Source organism: Loxodonta africana, chromosome 18, assembly GCF_030014295.1.
Source record: "Loxodonta africana isolate mLoxAfr1 chromosome 18, mLoxAfr1.hap2, whole genome shotgun sequence".
Lineage (NCBI taxonomy): Eukaryota > Metazoa > Chordata > Mammalia > Proboscidea > Elephantidae > Loxodonta > Loxodonta africana.
This window is the reverse complement of record NC_087359.1, coordinates 69,103,337-69,123,479: the sequence shown is the minus strand read 5'-3', so window position 1 is coordinate 69,123,479 and position 20,143 is coordinate 69,103,337. Positions and strand designations below refer to the sequence as shown.

At 42.9% G+C, this 20,143-nt stretch overlaps 1 protein-coding gene across 1 annotated transcript in view; it reads right to left on the bottom strand.

The window, feature by feature from the left end:
* Positions 1 to 20,143, bottom strand: part of PELP1 (proline, glutamate and leucine rich protein 1) — a 45,086-nt gene that overhangs the window by 11,808 nt on the left and 13,135 nt on the right. The window contains exons 2-3 of the mRNA XM_003416876.4: positions 3,623 to 3,687; positions 3,140 to 3,245 (exon numbers count right to left, since the gene is read on the bottom strand). Of these exons, the coding sequence (XP_003416924.2) occupies positions 3,140 to 3,245; positions 3,623 to 3,687 (171 nt within the window). The remainder of the gene's footprint in view (positions 1 to 3,139; positions 3,246 to 3,622; positions 3,688 to 20,143) is intronic.

The window sequence follows — 20,143 nt, the reverse complement described above, 5'->3', positions numbered from 1 at the left end:
AGGTCTGCTTTGAGCATTACACTCTTTTTAAGACCTATCTACACGGGAACAAATTGCCAACAGTAACTGGAAAGATCAGACAGGAACCTTAGGGGGCAGTGAGTTTATGTTAACACGGGAGGAGTGAATCAAAAGGAGGGTGAGACAAGTTGCACAACCCGAAAAATATAATCAGCGTCACTGAATCGTGCATGCAGAAACTGTTGAATTGGTGTATGTTTTGCTGTGTATATTCTCAACACAAAAATAAATAATTTTTTTTAAAAAAGAAAGTAAGAAGCCTGGTAGCACAGTGGTTAAGCACTCAGCTGCTAACTGAAAGGTCCGCAGTTGGAACTCGCCAGCCATTCTGCGAGGGAAAAGATGTGGCAGTCTGACTCCATAAGGGTTACAGCCTTGGAATCCCTATGGGGCAATTCTACGCTGTCCTACAGGGTCGCTACGAGTCAGAAGCAACAGGTATTAAGAAAGTAAGAACAGGCAGGCCTACCAACTACAAACAGCCTGCAATTCTACTGCATTTCTCTCTGGTGAACTCTCTCAGCTACTCAAACCTTCTCCTTGAACTTTCAAACCTCAGCTTCTTTGACCACTGTCACCTCTGTGTGACCTTGTCTACAACTTCACAAAGAAAACAGAAACCCAAAGATGGGACCCCTCTTAGCTTCCCACTACAAACCTGAAAACTCAACCTTCATCCTCACACACCCTCTCCCTCCCCCTTCCTGTTACACCAGAAGAGGTGCTCTTCCCCCTACCCAAGACAATCCCTCCACTGCGCTATAGATACCCCATCCCCTCCCATCTTCTCAGAACCACACACTAGCCATTAGCCCTCTCTCTCCTTTGTTTCCAACCAATGCCTCTCAGACGGATTCTTCCTACTGACATCCATACAATGCTCAAGCCTCTCCTATCTTAAAAATCCTTTCCTTGAATCCATACTCCACTTGCCAAATCCCAGTTACTGCCTAATTTCTCTTCCTCACCTCTACAGCCAGGAGCCTTGGTGGTACAGTGGTTAAAGCGATCAACTGCCAACCAAAAGGTTGGCAGTTCGAAACCACCAGCAGCTCCACGGGAGAAAGATGTGGCAGCCTGCTTCCATAGAGATTTACAGCCTTGGAAACCCTATAATGTCACTATGAGTCAGAATTGACTCAATGGCAGTGGGGTTTTTACCTTTACCGCCCAACAGCTAGAAGGGTTGCCTACCTCCCTTATTTCCATTCCCCTCCTCCCATTCACTTCTCTACCCACACCAAACTGGCTGCAGTCCCCCCTGCTCCATCGAAAACACTTTCACTACCCCTGAGTTGCTAAATCTGATCAACAGTTTTCAGTCCTCACCTTGGTCCACCTCACAGGAGCATAAACACAAATGACCTCTCCCTATTCTGTGAAGTACTTGTCTCTTGGATTCCACCCAGTCCCCAATAATGGTTACCTCCTTTCTCTCTGCTGTTCCGTCTCCTTTGTAAATTCATCCTCAACTGCCTGACCATTGTATGTGGAGTGCCTGAAAATTCAGTCCTTGTACTCTCTCATCTCCATCCTCTCATCCTCAAGTTTCGATTAACTCAATGCTGAAGACGTCATCCCTTTTGCATAGCATATTGACTGAAGTTCTCCAACCACTGGGCCCTCAAGACTACACTTACAGACTGCCAGTCACTTCCACTCCCACCCAGATGAGGGGTATGCTTACTAAGGGGGCTTCTCCTGAACGCCCAAGGCCATTCCCATGGTACTGTCACCCCTCCCCACTGAACCTGTTGTTTCCAGTGTTCTGAAATCCAGGAGTCATCCTGGACACATCCTTTCCCCGATCCTAATCCCAATCCACTCTGCCTCCTAAATCTCTCTCAGATCCATCCAATTCTCTCATTTCCACGATCACCACCCTAGTCCAAGCTACCATGATTGTTCTTCCAGGTTATTTTAGTAGCTTCTACATGGTCTTTCTGCTTCCATTCTGGCTACTTTCTAATCCTTTCTCCGTACAGAGCCAGAGTGATATTTCAAATGAAAATCTGATCACGTCACAACCACCACCACCTCTCACCCATTAAAAAAATTCAATGATTTGCCTCTGCTCCCAGAATAAAAACCAGAATTATTAGCATGGCCCACAAGGCCATCCATGGCTTGGCCCCCATCCATCTCCCATTCCAGCCTCATCTCATCAATTCCAGTTTACTGACAATTTTTCAAAAAGGCCAAACTCCTCTTTTCTCAGGGCTTTTCCATCCTTAGAATGCTCCTTCTCCCTTTCTTAACCTAATTAGGTCCTACTGATCAGTTCAGAAGAGCTTTCCCTACACCACTGGCCCTGATCACCACCACCCACACCACCCCTGTCGGGGTCAGGCTCTCTTGTTTTACATTCTCAGAAAATTACATTCTTGTCCTTCACTGCACGCATCTCAGTTTATCATTTCACACTCATCTGTAAAAGTATACAATTACAGTGTTTTCCACTTCAGGACACTAAGCTATGGTGTGTGGGTGGGTGCCTGTGTTGTATGGTCCACAAGCAAAAATGGCCTTTATATTTTTAAAGGGTTGGGAAACAAACAAACAATAATATGCAGCAGAGACAATAAGTGGTCTGTGAAGCCTGAAACATTTACTCTCTGGCCTTTTATAGAAAAAATCCGCTGACCCCTACACTAGACTACAAGCACCACGAAAGCTGTGTATATCTCACCTCTATCTCCCCAAAGCCTGGCATACAGCCTGCCACATGTGCTCAGAAAACGGCTGTTGAATAAGAGATGTCATCAGGGGATGTAAAAATAGGGCGAAAATTAAAACGTTAAAAGAGGAACAAAGGAGTAGGCAAAAAAAAAAAAAAATCAAACATCTGGAAAAAGTAACTTCAGCGATATCACACATTAGGAAAGCTAATGAGGATGTGAAACTGTCAGAGGTTAATGTGTCAAAGGTCAGATGAGTCAAACTAACCCAGTAGATAATATCAAAAAGCTTCGACAGATGTTCCTATTTGGAGCTTATTCTCCCCTCCATCAGGAAATTACTTCTAATTATTTTGTCAGCCTGAAAACTGTATGTCCAAGCCCCAAAGAACACACCACACCCAGGATGGGGAATTAAGAGTCGCCACCTGAATCCTTACCTGCAAGACCTGCTGAATGCTCCGGAGCCAAGAGACGCAGTGCTGCTGGAACATCTCTGTGGGGCTCTCCCCTACCAGCAGCGACAGCAGACACAAGCCCTCAAACCTTGGATGAAAAAAGTGAGTGATGGCAACTGGGTTAAGGCCAACTACAGAGACGCCTGTTTCCTGTTCTCTTACTCTCACTGAGCTCCCAGATTCACTCTGCTTTCAAAGCCCTGAAATATCTGGAGGACCTGGAGTGAGGTGGGGGCAGCAAGGGACAAATGGATCTGAAGAAATTCCGGGGGGAGGGGATAGGAACTTTGGAGCTGAAAAAAATCGAGCTTCAACTTAAGCAAGTTCACAAAAAGAATGAAACTCCACTCTCTAGAGAACAAAGAATCTCTAGAATCCATGGGGTGATGACAATGGATGGGCAGATATAGAGCCCGCTTCCTAGGGAACATCCCTACCCGAGAAAAAACAGAGTTAAAGACTTACCGAGTTTTGATAGATCCAAGACGTGCATTGCTGAGACCCACCAATGCCCCAAGAGCTGAAAGGTTCTGGAGAGAGAAAACAGAGAAGTGAGTAGGATGCTAAAGACACAAGAGAATTCCTCGAAGTCTTCCCTGCCGCGGTGCCTGTGAGGCCTTTTCTGAGTCACACCTCCTCTAAGGCCGAAAGACCATTCCTCTAGAGGTCCCCAACCTTTGCCCCGTTTTCTGTGGGTAACACACACAGGAGCCTGTCCCAGAGGCTTTCCTCAAGTTACATTTTGCCTGGTCCCTTCCCTCATGCCCCACACAATAAGTCAGTGCTATCTTATCCAGAGGACAGCCCTAACTCATGCCAGGTACCAGACGTCAGAAATGGGTCTGCTTCACCTCTGAATTCCCGGCCAGCACCTAGCACAGCGCAGATACTCATATATGCTTGCTAAATGAACACTGAACTCCTCCGTTATCCTTCTCCCCTCACCCCAAACAAATCCTCCACCTCCGCCTGCTCCTGGGTGCCTCAAAACTGTTAAGAACACCAGCATAGACCTAGTCAACCAGAGTCTTCCTTCCAACCCTCCCCTTCTCTCACATTCTGGGAGCCCCAAAAGATGTTTCCTCACCAGCCCTCCCACAAGTAACCTCTCCAACCCCTGAATGGCTAGACTCTCCACATGACACCTCTATCTCCCTAATGGTACTTACCACCCACCCTTTCAACAAACACACATGCACTGAGCCAGGTGAAGGAATATGGGGCTGAATAAAACAAATAAGGTCCCTGCTCTCATGGAGGAAAATGTTCATTCATTTTTTTCAGTAAATACGAATTTTTGAACATATGTCTTATGTGAGGCATTGTTTTAGGTGCTGGGGACCTTATGGTCTAGTTAGAGGAGACAAAAAATAAACAAATGACCAAGTGAATATATGACACATGGGACAGTGGTAAGTGCTATGGAGAACAACAAAGCAGGAAGGAACGGAGTGCCTAGGGGAAGGGAGAGAATATTTCATGCAGAGTGGCACAAAGGCCTCTCTATAAAGGTGACATAAGAGCAGAGATCTAAAGGGAAGTAAGAGAGCAAGCCATACTGACAGACTCGTGCAAAATGGTGCAGCTACTTTGGAAAACAGTCTGGCAGTTTCTCAAAAGATTAAACATAGATAACATATGACCCAGCAATTCCACTCAATTCCCAAAAGAAATGAAAATATATGTCCTCACAAAAACTACAGTTCACAGCAGCATTATTCACGTTAGTCAAAAAGTAAAAACAACTCAAATGTCCATCAACTGATGAATGGCTGAACGAAACGCTGCCTGTCCATACAATGGAATATATTCAGCAACGAACGAGGGAATGAAGTGCTGACAGACGTACAGCACGGCTGAACCTTAAAAACACTATGCTGAGTGGAAGAAACCAGGCCCATAAGGCTACCTATTGTATAATTCCGTTTATCTAAAATGGCCACAACAGGCAAATCTACGGAGATAAAAAGTAGATTAGTGGTTGCCGAGGACTAGATGGCAGGGGTTGGAGGGAAATGGGGAGTGGCTGCTAAAGGATGCAGGGGTTTCTTCTTAGAACGATGAATATGTTCTAAGATTGACTGTGGTGACAGTTGCAAAAATAGCAAATATACTAAAAACCACTGAATTGTATGCTTCAAATGGGTGAATTGTATGGTATGTAAACTATATCTCAATAACAGTATTTAAAAGAAAAAAGCATACTGATAACCAGAACAAAGGAATGTTCTAGGCGGAGAAAGGAACAAGGGCAAAGGTTGTGAGATGAGAGCACGCTTGGCGTATCTGAGGACCAACAAGGAGGGGAGTTGTGGCTGGAGAAGATCAAGCAAGGGGGAGAAGAGTAATAAAAGATGAAGTCAGAGAGGTGGTGGAGCCAGACCCTGCAGAGCCCTATAGGTGACTGTTGAGTTTTACTGTGCCTAAGATAAAAAGCCATAGGGAAGAGGGGAACTGAGTGCAGGAGTCACATTATCTGACTTACGTTTTTAAAAAAGCGTCAACACCACTGGAGCTGCTCTGTTGAGAAGACAGAAGCAGGTGAGTTAGGAGAAGATACAGAAGAATCAGAGATAACTTCCAAGTTTTTGGCTTGAGCAACACAAAGATGGAGTTGCCATTCACGGAAAAGGGGAATACTTGAAAGGAGCAGGTTTGGGGGTGAGGGTCAGGAGTTCCATTTTAGATTATGTTAAAACTGGGATGACTATTTAATATCAGAATGGAGATGCCAAATAGGCAATGGATAGACAAATCCTGGTTAGAGAGATGGATTTGGGAGCTGTCAGCCATGAGACTGGATCAGTTCACGAAGGGACGGAGTGTAAATAGAGAAGAGAAGCAATGCAAGGACTGGGTTCTTGGGCACACACACCTTTTTGGACCAGAGAGAGGAGGAGGAAGCAGTAAAGGAGACTGAAAAAGAGTGGCCAGTGTGGCAAGAGAGTGATATCCCAGAAGCCAAGTGAAGAAAATTTTCCTAGAAGGAAAGAGTGATCAACTATATCAAATGCTACAGCTAGGTCAAGTATTGAGGACCCAGATTTGACCTTTGGATTTAATATCTTGACAGTCACTGGTGACCTTAACAAAAGCTATTTCACCCAAGCGGTTAGGCCGGAAGTCTAAATGGAATGAGTTCAAGAGAGAACAGGACAACCATCAGAGTAATAATTCATTCATGGAAGAATCTTTAATGAATACTAAAACAAGTGGGTGAAAGGTTGGCAAAACACAAGATATTTACATAATCTCAGAATATCTCCCCACAGGACATTTATTCCTTACAAAAGGGAATGCCGTTAACTTTACAGGGAAGAAACCTGTCAGATACCACCAGAACCCACTTGTCTTAGGCTGGGTTCTCTAGAAAAGCAAAACCAGTGAAGCGTACGTATCTATAGAGAGAGACAGATGTATGCCAAGGAAACAGCTCCCGCGGGTACAAAGGCTGACAATCATAAGATGGGTAGGTAAGCCGTTAGCTCAAGCCACAAGAACCAGAGGTCAGATGACAATGAGTTGAATGCAGAATCCAGAGCGAGAGCCTTGCTAGAATATCATTTATATACTGAAGGCAGGCCACACCCCCAAGGAAGCTCCCTTTCAACTGATGGGCTGCTTTTAGTAGATCTCATCATGGAGTTCACTACATCATCACATAACTACCAAATTACATCAGTACATAACTGCCACATGACATAAACTGCCAAACCACTGCAAATCATAGCCCAGCCAAGTTAACACACAACCTTAGCCATCAGGTTTACCCCTTATCACCTTGGCACCTGTACACATCTCCTTAAACCATACACAGTCTTGAAATAAAGACAATTATAGTTGCATGTAACAACTAACACACATAAAACTGAAAACACACTAGCCCCGTTTACCTATCTTATAAAAAAACAAAAACATTTGATGCACACACACAAGGAAGAAATAGTAACAATTACACTCCTTGTTTCTGCAACTGATCATTTGGTCATAGCTGGTATTTACAACTACTTTTTTCCACCACCCATTCACCCTCAGTAAGCACCTCAGCTGGTAGTTGTTCTTTACCAGGTGGGGTGACCCAAAACTTCATTCCGGAAGGGTTTGAGACATCAGTAGTCATGTCGGAATTGGGCAGCTAGTTTTCCAATGACTTTAATCACAGGGCATGGCAGTACTAAGAGATGCCCTAAGGGATGTCCTGTATTCCAGAAGTACTCTTCTTTACCTCCATTATGTAACGGTAATCCAATTTCTTCTTGGTAGCCAGGATCAATCACGCCAGCAAGGTAACTCCCTTCTTTGTCTGTTGATCCAGAGGCATGAGGAACCTGAAGTGGCCAGGTGGCATTCTTAACTTCCAGTTCAATGGAATCAGTGATGTGATGGGAGCATTCCTCCTTTGAAACTAAGACCTCTAGAACCATAGAGCATGGGACCACAGAGACAGGAAGCAAAAATGTTGTGAGTGGATAACTAGGGGTAATAATGAGTGATGCCACTCCCATTTCTACCCCTTGATTCCTGGATGATGAATCCTGGCTATGGGAGAAACAGCACCAAATATTGGACTCCAGTTTAGAGCATATACAGCCTCCTGGAGAACACTGCCCCAGCCCTGCAAGGTACTGCCACCTAGCTGGTGCCGTAATTGAGTCTTTAGAAGGCTATGCAATTATTCTATCAAGCCAGCTGCTCCAGGATGATAGGGAGCATGGTAAGACCAGTGAATTCCATGAGTATGGGCCCACTGCCACAGTTCTTTGCTCTGAAGTGAGTCCCCTGATTCGAGGCAATGCTGTGTGGGATACCGTGATGGTGGATAAGGCATTCTGTAAGTCCACAAATGGGAGTTTTGGCAAAAGCATTTCATACAGGGAAGGCAAACCCATATCCAAAGTGTCTATTCCAGTGAAAATAAAATGCTGCCCTTCCCATGATCAAAGTGCTCCAATGTCATCAGCCTGCCACCAGGTTGCTGGCTGATCACCTCAAGGAATGGTGCCATATGAGGCATGCAGGGTTGGACTCTGCTGCTGGCAGGCTGGGCACTCGATAGTAGCTGAAGCCCAGTCAACCTTGGTGAGTGGAAGTCCATGTTGCTGAGCCCACGCATAACCTCCACCGCTGCCACCATGGCCACTTCATTCATGAACCCACTGGGCAATGACGGGAGTGGCTGGGGAAAGAGGGTGACTGGCTTCCGGAGACTGCATCACCCTATCCACTTGACTATTAAAATCTTCCTCTGCTGAGGTCACCCTTTGGTCAACATTCACATGAAATACAAACAGACTCACTTCTATGGCCCATTCAGAGAGGTCTATCCACATACCTCTTCCCCACACCTTTGTCTCCCAACTTTCCAATCATGTTCATTCTAAGTCGCTGATCATCCAGCCAAACCATTGGCCACAGCCCATGAATCAGTATGCAATCACACATCTGGCTTTTTCTCCTTCCAAGCAAAGTGAACAACCAGGTGCACTGCTCGAAGTTCTGCCCATTGGGAGGATTTCCCTTCATCACTGTCCTTTAGCTGCTGTTCACTTTCAAATGGTGCCTGCATATCACGGAGAACCATCTGTAAACCAGGCACGTTTTCTCTTCCTCAGTGATCATAAGGAACTCCCCATGAGGCCATAGGTGCAGACCGGGAGATGGAAGGTAATAAATATGACCGGAGTGGAGACCATGGGCATTTGGGCCACTTCCTCATGCAACTTGCTTGTGTCTTCAGGTCCTGATCCGGCCTGATCTCATACATACCACTTCCATTTAATGATGGAGTGCTGCTGTGCACGCCAACTTTAGGACTCTGTGAGTCACACTACATCCAGTTCATGATGGGCAGCTCAGGTCACACGATGACTTGGTGGCCCACGGTTAAGCATTCAATCTCTACTAAGTCCCAGTAACAAGCCAAATGCTGCTTCTCAAAAGGAGAATAGTTATCTGCAGAGGATGGCAGGGCTTTGATCCAAAATCCTAAGGGTCTGTGCTATGATTCACCAACAGGGGCCTGCCAAAGACTCCAAACAGCATCCCTATCTGCCACTGACACTTCTAGCACACTTGGACCAGCTGGATCGTATGGCCCAAGTGGCGGAGCTGCTTGCGTGGCAGCCTGAACATGTTGCAGAGCCTTTCCTTATTCTGGGTCCCATGCAAAACCAGCACCTTTTCAAGGCACTTGATAAATAGGCTGGAGAAGCAAATCCAAATGAGGGATATGTTACCTCCGAAATCCAAAGAGGCCAACCAGGCATTGTGCCTCCTTTTTAGTTGCAGGAGGGCCAGGTGTAACAACTTATCCTTCACGTTAGAAGTAATATGTCAACATGCCCCACACCACTGGACTTCTACAAATTTCACTAAGGTGCAAGGCACCTGAATTTCTGTTGGATTAATTTCCCACCCTCTAGCAGCACCCATGTTTTACCAGTAAGTACAGAATAATTGACACTTCTTCCTAAGTCCAATCAGCACAATGTCATCAATGTAGTGGACCAGTATGATGTCTTGTGGAGGAGAAAAGTGATCAAGGTCCCTGCAGACTAAATTACGACATAAGGCTGGAGAGGTGATATACCCCTGCAGTAGGACAGTGAAGGTTTACTTCTCGCCTTGCCAGCAGAAGGCAAAATGTTTCTGGTGTTCCTTCAAATGAGGTATGGAGAAAAAGGCATTAGCCAGATCAATGGTACCAGGATGTATTAATTTGCTGAAGGAATGAAACCACATCTGGAACAGCAGCTGCAAATGGAGTCACCACTGGTTAAGTTTTGATAATCCACTGTCATTCCCCAAGATCCACCTGTTTTTTGCACAAGCCAAATTGACACATTGAATGCGAATGTGGTGGGAATCACCACCTCTAAATCCTTCAAGTTTCTGATGGTAGCAGTAATCTCTGCAATCCGTCTAGGAATGCAGCATAGCTTTTTATTTACTATCTTCCTAGTTAGGGGCAGTTCTAATGGCTTCCGCCTGGCTTTTCCTACCATAATGGCCCCTAACCCCCTAGTCACAAATCCAATGGCATGGTTCTGTCAGTTGCTGAACCTATGTATTCTAATTACGTGTTCTGCAACTGGGGAAATTACTGTAGGCGAGTTTAGGGACCCAGTGGACCCACTGTGAGACAAACCTGAGCTAAGACTCCATTAATAACCTGACCTCCACATGTCCCCACTCTCACTGGTGGGCCACAGTGATGTTTTGGGTCGCATGGAATTAGTGTCAGTTCAGAGCCAGTATCCAGGAATCCCCAAAAAGTCTGATTACTTCTTTTTCCCTAATGAACAGTCGCCTTTGTAAAATACTGGAGATTCCTTTGGGCAAGGCTGGGAGAAAGATTAACAGTATAAATTTGGTAGTGTAGTGGTGGCCTTCCTCCATGGGACTCAGTCTCTCCTTCATTCAAGGGGTTTTGAGTCTGCACACTGGCTCAAGTCTGGAAACTGATTGAGGGACCATAACCATTCTGGCCATTCAAGCTAGACTGCTGTTCATGTGATCTAAAGTTCTTCTGCTTGTATTGATCAAGTAAATATTTAGTAGATTTCCCATCTACATCATTCCTAGGAATACCATGACTAAGTGTCCAACATCATAAGTCCATACCAAACTGTTCTGATTACTGCTTTGATTCTACTGTCCATTACGGTAACCACGCCCATCTTGTCTTTGTCACTTGAGTGCCACCACTTGACCTGTACCACCACAGGATCCAATCAGCCCTACTGTGGTTAGGTGTCTTAATTCAGTTACGGCAGTTCCCACTGTCAAATCTGACTTACATAAAATAGCAATTACAGCAGTCTTCAAGGGTGCTGGGGCTCCCTTCACAAATTTGTTCTTCACAGTTGTGGTAAAAGGTATGTCCTCTGGGCACGCCATGTGTGGGTCTGTGGGTCTAACATGATAAATTCAGTCTAACATGCCAATTTCCTTAAGCCTTTGGATACTTTCTTCTACAGTATACCAAGGCAGGTCTGGTACTTCAACTTGATTTAGTGTAGGCCACCACAGAATCCATGCTTCAGCGAACCAACCAAATAAACTATTAGATCCTTTCCTAAACTCTCGAGCTGAAACAGTGAATGAACAATCTTTCCGTAGTGGGCCTATATCAATAAACTGAGACAGATCCAGCTTTACATTCCTTTCATCATTACCCCACATTCTTAATAGCCATTCCCAAGCATATCCTTCAGATTTCTGTTGTACATATTAAAAGCCAAGCAGTTCTTTTGGAGTGTAGAATACCTACTCCTGGGTCACACTTTGTACTTCATCTGTTGGGGCTCACTGGGACTTAAGTCTAGCTACAGGTCTAGAACCAAAAATGAACAGAGGAAGCAGGTCCTGGGAATACTCAGCAATGTCCTATAAGGTATCTACCTTGGTCAATGACTCACACTCTCCTTGGGGAAGACTCAGACAAAGGCTCTTCAGACACTGCTGTGTTACTCTCATCAGATGGGAGTGGAAGGGATAATGGTTTTACTGGGGAGGGTGGCTTAGCAGACAAAGATGGAGTAACCTCTTCAGATGGGCGTGAGAGGGATGGTTCTGTTGGCAGGAGTGATTCAACAGAATTTAGGGGCTCAGTGTCCACAGCTTCCTGATTATCTGCCCATATGCCCCCATCCCAAGTTTCAGGATCCTATTTCTTCCCAATCAATGTCTTCACTTTAAATTCAGACACCATTTGAGGTTGAGAATTCAACTGGCATTGTAATTCTATCATTCTTACAATAAGATTCTGGGTTCGTTTTCAGAAACATCAGCTGTTAGTATAAGAAATAAGGCTTTGAGGGCGGGGCCAAGATGGCAGAATAGCCAGACACTTCCTGTGATCCCTCTTACAGCAAAGACCCGAAAAAACAAGTGAAACGATTATATTTATGACAAGCTAGGACCTCTGAACATCAAAGGCAAAGTCTGAAAATGGACTGAGCAACAGGGGGAGGGAGAGACAGTTCAGAAGCGGAGAGGAGTTGCCGGACCTGAATTGCCAGGGTCCCCCAGGCACCATTCCCAGGAGCAGCTGTGGCAGGCTGATAGTAGCATTTGGCAGCAGTTTCCTCAGGGAGAAGCAACCAGCCACACAGCCTACTCACACCTCCGGAACCAGAGAAGAATGGCACTCTCGACAAAAGCTAAGTACTTGCTTACATTTTAAGGTGCCCCCAGCCCCCAACCGATCTTCAGTGGCTGTTTATTTCTGGGCCTGAGATAGGGCCTATTAAGCACCCTGAGCCACCCGCCTGGCCTTGGAGTAGGAATAAATTAACAACTGGGGGAAAAAATAATTTGCCAGCTCTACTAACTGGGGGAGCTCAGGACAGAAGTGGCTCCTGTCCAGGCATATACAGTCTGGGGACTCTGAATACCTTTCCCCCCTGCATGGTCTTGGCTGGGCCTATTTCAGGAGAATAGGCCCTTGCTGGCAGACTGCAACCATTTCAGCTGTGTGGTGAAGAGGTGGGTGTTTGATATTTGACGCCGCTTTGCCTATTAAACTGGGTCCTCACCTACCCACATCAGGGGCAAAAGGACTGGTGGCTCCACTCCGGTCACCCAGCCACCCACAACAGGGGCTCAAGGATAACTGGTACCTCCCAGTCCTTACAACCAAAAGCACTGGATGCCCAATGTCCATCTGCAGAACCCACCCACCTGTACGCTCTAGGGAACAGGGACACGTTTTCCTCACAGACACTTGAGGGATGGTTCTAAGCTCCCTGCATTGTTCAGAGTATGAACCCCCGCCGCAACCAGATATCGGTGCCTACACCAATCACCCCTGCCCCTCTAAGGCTGTAGGACAGAGCCTGTACCACACACTTGAGGATCAGCTACCTGGACACCTGAGCTGCAGTCATACAAGAAAAGTGAATGGACTCCTAGACTGATATATCTGAAACAGCTCTAACCATCTGGTGACAGGATGTAAGAGCTTCAGAGGCAAAACTAATCAGGCTAGCTCACTCAAGCAATCCATTTGGGCACATCAAAACAAAGCAATAAGCCAGGATACAGTAAGCAAACATAAAATAAACTAATACCGGAACTTATACATGGCTCAGAGACAACAGTCAATATCAAGTCACATAAAGAAACAGACCATGATCGCCTCAAAAAGCTCACAAAACAAAGAATCAAGGGATCTTCTGGATGAAGTGCCTTCCTGGAATTACCGGATGCAGAATTCAAAAGATTAATATACAGAACTCTTCAAGACATCAGCAACGAGATTAGGAAGATCAGGCAATATGCAGAACAAGCCAAGGAACACAGAGATAAAGTAGTTGAAGAAATTAAAAAGGTTATTCAAGAACATAATGAAAAACGTAATAAGACGCAAGAATCCATAGACAGACAGCCATCAGAAATTCAGAAGATTAACAGTAAAATTACAGAATTAGACAACTCAATAGAAGTCAGAGGAACAGAGTTGAACAAGTGGAAGGCAGAATTGGTGAGCTTGAAGATAAAGCACTTAGCACCAATATATTTGAAGGAAATCAGATAAATGAATTTAAAAAAACGAAGAAACCTTAAGAATCACGTGGGACTCTATCAAGAGAAATAACCTACGAATGATTGGAGTACCAGAACAGTTAGGGACAACAGAAAATACAGAAAGAACTGTTGAAGATATGTTGGCAGAAAACTTCCCAGATACAGTGAAAGAACAGAAGATATCTACCCAAGATCCTCATCAAACTCTACATAAGGTAGATATTAAAAGAAAGTCACCAAGACATATTATAATCAAACTTGCCAAAACCAAAGACAAAGAGAGAATTTTAAGAGCAGCTAGGGATAAACAAAAAGCCATCTACAAAGAAGAGTCAGTAAGAATAAGCTTGGACTACTCGCAGAAACCACCCAAGCAAGATGACAATGGGATGACTTATATAAAGCACTGAAGGAAAAAAATTGCCAGCCAAGAATCATATATTAAGTAAAACTGTCTCTCAAATATGAAGGTGAAATTAGGGCATTTCCAGATAAAGAGAAGTTCAGGGAATTCGTAAAAACCAAACCAAAGCTACAAGAAATACTAAAGGGCGTTCTATGGTTAGAAGATCAATAATACCAGGTATTGACCCAAGACTAGAACACTGGACAGAGCAATCAGATGTCAACCCAGACAGGAAAATCACAAAAATAAATCAAGACAAAAAAAAAATGCTCAAAACAGGGAAACAGCGATGTCATTATATAAAAGAAGACAACATTAAAACAATAAAGAGGTACTAAGAAGTGTAGTTATAGATCTTTCATATGGAGAGGAAGACAAAGCAATATGAAGAAATACAGGTTAGATTTAAACTTAGAAAAATAGGGGTAATTATTAAGGTAACCACAAGGGAGACTAACTATCCTACTCATCAAAATAAAATACAAGAAAAAAATAGAGACTCAGCAGAAACAAAATCAACAACAATGAAAAAGAGGAAAAGACAATAAACTACTCAGCACAAAAAATTAGGTGAGAAAAAGAAACTGTCAACAACACACAAAAACAGATATCAAAATGACAACACTAAACTCATACCTAGCCATAATTACGCTGAATGTAAATGGACTAAATGCACCAGCAAAGAGACAGAGAGTAGCAGAATGGATGAAAAAACCACAACCTATCTATATGCTGCCTACAAGAGACACACCTTAGACGTAGAGACACAAAGACTTTAAGGATGGAAAAAAATATATCAAGCGAACAACAATCAAAAAACAGCAAAAGTGGCAATACTAATTTCCGACAAAATGGACTTTAAAGTTAAATCCACCACAAAGGACAAGAAAGGATACTACATAATGATTAAGGGGACAATATACCATAAGGATTTAACCATATTAAATATGTATGCGCCCAATGGCAGGGCTGCAAGATACATAAAACAAACTCCAACAGCACTGAAAAGTGAGATAGACAGCTCCACAATTATGGTAGGGGACTTCAACATACCACTTTCGGTGAAGGACAGAACATCCAGAAAGAAGGTCAATAAAGACACAAAAGATCTAAATGCTACAATCAACCAACTTGACCTCACAGACATATACAGAACACTCCACCCAACAGCAGCCAAGCATACTTTCTTTTCTACTGCAAATGGAACATTCTCTAAAATAGACCACATATTAGGTCATAAAGCAAGCCTTAGCAGAATCCAAAACATGAAAATATTACAAAGCATCTTCTCTGACCATGAGGCCATATAGGTAGAAATCAATAACAGAAAAAGCAGGGAAAAGAAATCAAACACTTGGAAACGGAACAACACCCTGCTCAAAAATGACTGGGTTATAGAAGACATTAAGGATGAAATAAAGAAATTTGTAGAATCCAATAAGAATGAAAACACTTCCTAGCAGAACCTTTGGGACACAGCGAAAGCAGTGCTCAGAGGTCAATTTATATTACTAAATGCACACATCCGAAAAGAAGGGCCAAAATCAAAGAATTACCCCTACAACTTGAACACACAGAGAGCAACAAAAGAAACCCTCAGGCACCAGAAGAAAGCAAATAATAAAAATTAGAGCAGAATTAAATGAAACAGAAAAACAACTGAAAGAGTTAGCAAGACCAAAAGCTGGTTCTTTGAAAAAATTAACAAAATTGATAAACTACTGGCGAAACTGACAAAAGAAAAACAGGAGGGGAAGCAAATAACCCAAATAAGAAATGAGATGGGCCATACCACAACAGACCCAGCTGAAATTGAAAGAATCATATCAGATTACCATGAAAAACTGTACTCTGACAAATTTGAAAACCTAGAAGAAATGGATGAATTACTAGAAACACACTACCTACCTAAACTAACACAAACAGAGGTAGAACAACTAAATAGACCCATAAAAAAAGAGGAGATTGAAAAGGTAGTCAAAAAACTCCCAACCAAAAAAAAAGTCCTGGCCCAAACAGCTTCACTGCAGAGTTCTACCAAACTTTCAGAGAAGAGTTAACACCACTACTACTAAAGGTATTTCAAAGCATAGAAGATGATGGACTACTACCTAACTCATTCTATGAAGCCACCATATCCCTGATACCAAAACCAGGTAAAGACTCCAAAAGAAGAGAAAATTATAGACCTTTATCCCTCATGAACTTAGATGCAAAAATCCTCAACAAAATTCTAGCCAATAGAATTCAACAACATATCAAAAAATAATTTACCATGACCATGTGGGATTGATACCAGGTATGCAGGGATGGTTCAACATTAGAAAAACAATTAATGTAATTCATCAAACAAAAGACAAGAACCACATGATTTTATTAATTGATGCAGAAAAGTCATTTGACCAAGTTCAACACCCATTCATGATAAAAACTCTCAGCAAAATAGAAACAGAAGGAAAATTCCTCAACACAATAAAGGGCATTTATACAAAGCCAACAGCCAACATCATCCTAAATGGAGTCTGAAAGCATTCCCCTTTAGAATGGGGAACCAGATACGGAAGCCCTTTATCACCACTCTTACTCAATATTGTGCTGGGGTCCTAGCCAGAGCAATTAGACTAGATAAAGAAATAAAGGGCATCCAGATTGGTAAGGAAAAAGTAAAAGTATCTCTATTTGCAGACGACATGATCTTATACACAGAAAACCCTTATCAATCCTCAAGAAAACTACTGAAACTAAGAAGAGTTCATCAGAGTACGAGGATACAAGATAAACAAACAAAAACCAGCTGGATTCCTCTACATCAACAAAAAGAACATTGAAGAGGAAATCACCAAATCAATACCATTTACAGTAGCCCCCAAGAAGATAAAATATTTTGGGATAAATCTTATCTGAGACATAAAAGACCTATCCAAAGAAAACTACAGTTCACCTCTGCAAGAAACCAAAAGAAACCCACATAAGTGGAAAAGCATACCTTGCTCACAGATAGGAAGACTTAACATTATAGAAAAGTCTATCTACCAAAAGCAATATATAGATACTATGCGATTCTGATTGAAATTCCAATTACTTTTTTTTTTAATAATTTTTATTGAGCTTTAAGTGAAAGTTTACAAATCAAGTCAGTCTGTCACGTATAAGCTTATATACACCTTCCTCCATACTCCCACTTACTCTCCCCCTAATGAGTCAGCCCTTCCAGTCTCTACTTTCGTAACAATTTTGCCAGTTTCTAACCCTCTCTACCCTCCCATCTCCCCTCCAGACAGGAGATGCCAACACAGTCTCAAGTGTCCACCTGATACAAGTAGCTCACTCTTCATCAACATCTCTCTCCAACCCATTGTCCAGTCCCTTCCATGTCTGATGAGTTGTCTTCAGGAATGGTTCCTGTCCTGGGCCAACAGAAGATTTGGGGACCATGACCACCGCGATTCCTCTAGTCTCAGTCAGAACATTAAGCCTGGTCTTGTTATGAGAATTTGGGGTCTGCATCCCACTGATCTCCTGCTCCCTCAGGGGTTCTCTGTTGTGCTCCCTGTCAGGGCAGTCATCCGTTGTGGCCGGACACCATCTAGTTCTTCTGGTCTCAGGATGATGTAAGTCTCTGGTTCATGTCGCCCTTTCTGTCTCTTGGGCTCATAGTTATCGTGTGACCTTGGTGTTCTTAATTCTCCTTTGATCCAGGTGGGTTGAGATCAATTGATGCATCTTAGATGGCCGCTTGTTAGCATTTAAGACCCCAGATGCCACATTTCAAAGTAGGATGCAGAATGTTTTCATACTAGTATTATTTTGCCAATTGACTTAGAAGGCCCCTTAAGCCATAGTCCCTAAACCCCCGCCCTTGCTTCGCTGACCTTTGAAGCATTCAGTTTATCCCAGAAACTTCTTTGCTTTTGGTCCAGTCTGGTTGAGCTGACCTTCCGTGTATTGAGTATTGTCCTTCCCTTCACCTAAAGCAGTTCTTATCTACTAACTAATCAGTAAAAAACCCTCTCCCACCCTCCCTCCCTCCCCGCCTTGTAACCACAAAAGTACGTGTTCTTCACAGTTTATACTATTTCTCAAGATCTTATAATAGTATAGTCTTATACAATATTTGTCCTTTTGCCTCTGACTAATTTCACTCAGCATAATGCCTTCCAGGTTCCTCCACGTTATGAAATGTTTCACCGATTCGTCACTGTTCTTTATCGATGCGTAGTATTCCACTGTGTGAATATACCACAATTTATTTAACCATTCATCCATTGATGGACACCTTGGTTGCTTCCAGCTTTTTGCTATTGTAAACACTGCTGCAATAAACACAGGTGTGCATATATCTGTTTGTGTGAAGGCTCTTATTTCTCTAGGGTATATTCCGAGGAGTGGGATTTCTGGGTTGTATGGTACTTCTATTTCTAACTTTTTAAGATAACGCCAGCTAGATTTCCAAAGTGGTTGTACCATTTTACATTCCCACCAGCAGTGTATAAGAGTTCCAATCTCTCCGCAGGCTCTCCAACATTTATTATTTTGTGTTTTTTGGATTAATGCCAGCCTTGTTGGAGTGAGATGGAATCTCATCATAGTTTTAATTTGCATTTCTCTAATGGCTAATGATCGAGAGCATTTTCTCATGTATCTGTTGGCTGCCTGAATATCTTCTTTAGTGAAGTGTGTGTTCATATCCTTTGCCCACTTCTTGACTGGGTTGTTTGTCTTTTTGTGGTTGAGTTTTGACAGAGTCATATAGATTTTAGAGATCAGCCGCTGGTCAGAGATGTCGGAGCTGAACATTCTTTCCCAGTCTGTAGGTGGTCTTTTTACTGTTTTGGTGAAGTCTTTAGATGAGCATAGGTGTTTGATTTTTAGGAGCTCCCAGTTATCTGGTTTCTCTTCGTCATTTTGGGTAATGTTTTGTATACTGTTTATGCCTTGTATTAGGGCTCCTAACGTTGTCCCTATTTTTTCTTCCACGATCTTTATCGTTTTAGTCTTTATGTTTAGGTGTCTTTGATCCACTTGTAGTTTTTGTGCATGGTGTGAGGTATGGGTCCTGTTTCATTTTTTTGCAAATGGATATCCAGTTATGCCAGCACCATTTGTTAAAAAGACTATCTTTTCCCCAATTAACTGACAATGGGCCTTTGTCAAATATCAGCTGCTCATACGTGGACGGATTTATATCTGGGTTCTCAATTCTGTTCCACTGGTCTATGTGTCTGTTGTTGTACCAATACCAGGCTGCTTTGACTACTGTGGCTGTATAATAGCTTCTGAAATCAGGTAAAGTGAGGCCTCCCACTTTCTTCTTCTTTTTCAATAATGCTTTGCTTATCCGAGGCTTCTTTCCCTTCCGTATGAAGTTGATGATTTGTTTCTCTATCACCTTAAAAAATGACATTGGAATTTGGATCGGAAGTGCATTGTATGTATAGATGGCTTTTGGTAGAATGGACATTTTTACTATGTTAAGTCTTCCTATCCATCAGCAAGGTATGTTTTTCCACTTAAGTATGTCCTTTTTAATTTCTCGTAGTAGAGCTTTGTAGTTTTCTTTGTATAGGTCTTTTACATCCTTGGTAAGATTTATTCCTAAGTATTTTACCTTCTTGGGGGCTACTGTGAATGGTATTGATTTGGTGATTTCCTCTTCGATGTTCTTTTTGTTGATGTAGAGGAATCCAAGAGATTTTTGTCTGTTTATCTTATAACCTGAGACTCTGCCAAACTCTTCTATTAGTTTCAGTAGTTTTCTGGAGGATTCGTTGGGGTTTTCTGTGTATAAGATCATGTCATCTGCAAATAGAGATAATTTTACTTCCTCTTTGCCAATCCAGATGCCCTTTACTTCTTTGTCTAACCTAATTGCTCTGGCTAGGACTTCTAGCACAATGTTGAATAAGAGCGGTGATAAAGGGCATCCTTGTCTGGTTCCCGTTCTCAAGGGAAATGTTTTCAGGTTCTCTCCATTTAGAGTGATGTTGGCTGTTGGCTTTCCATAGATGCCCTTTATTATGTTGAGAAATTTTCCTTCAATTCCTATTTTG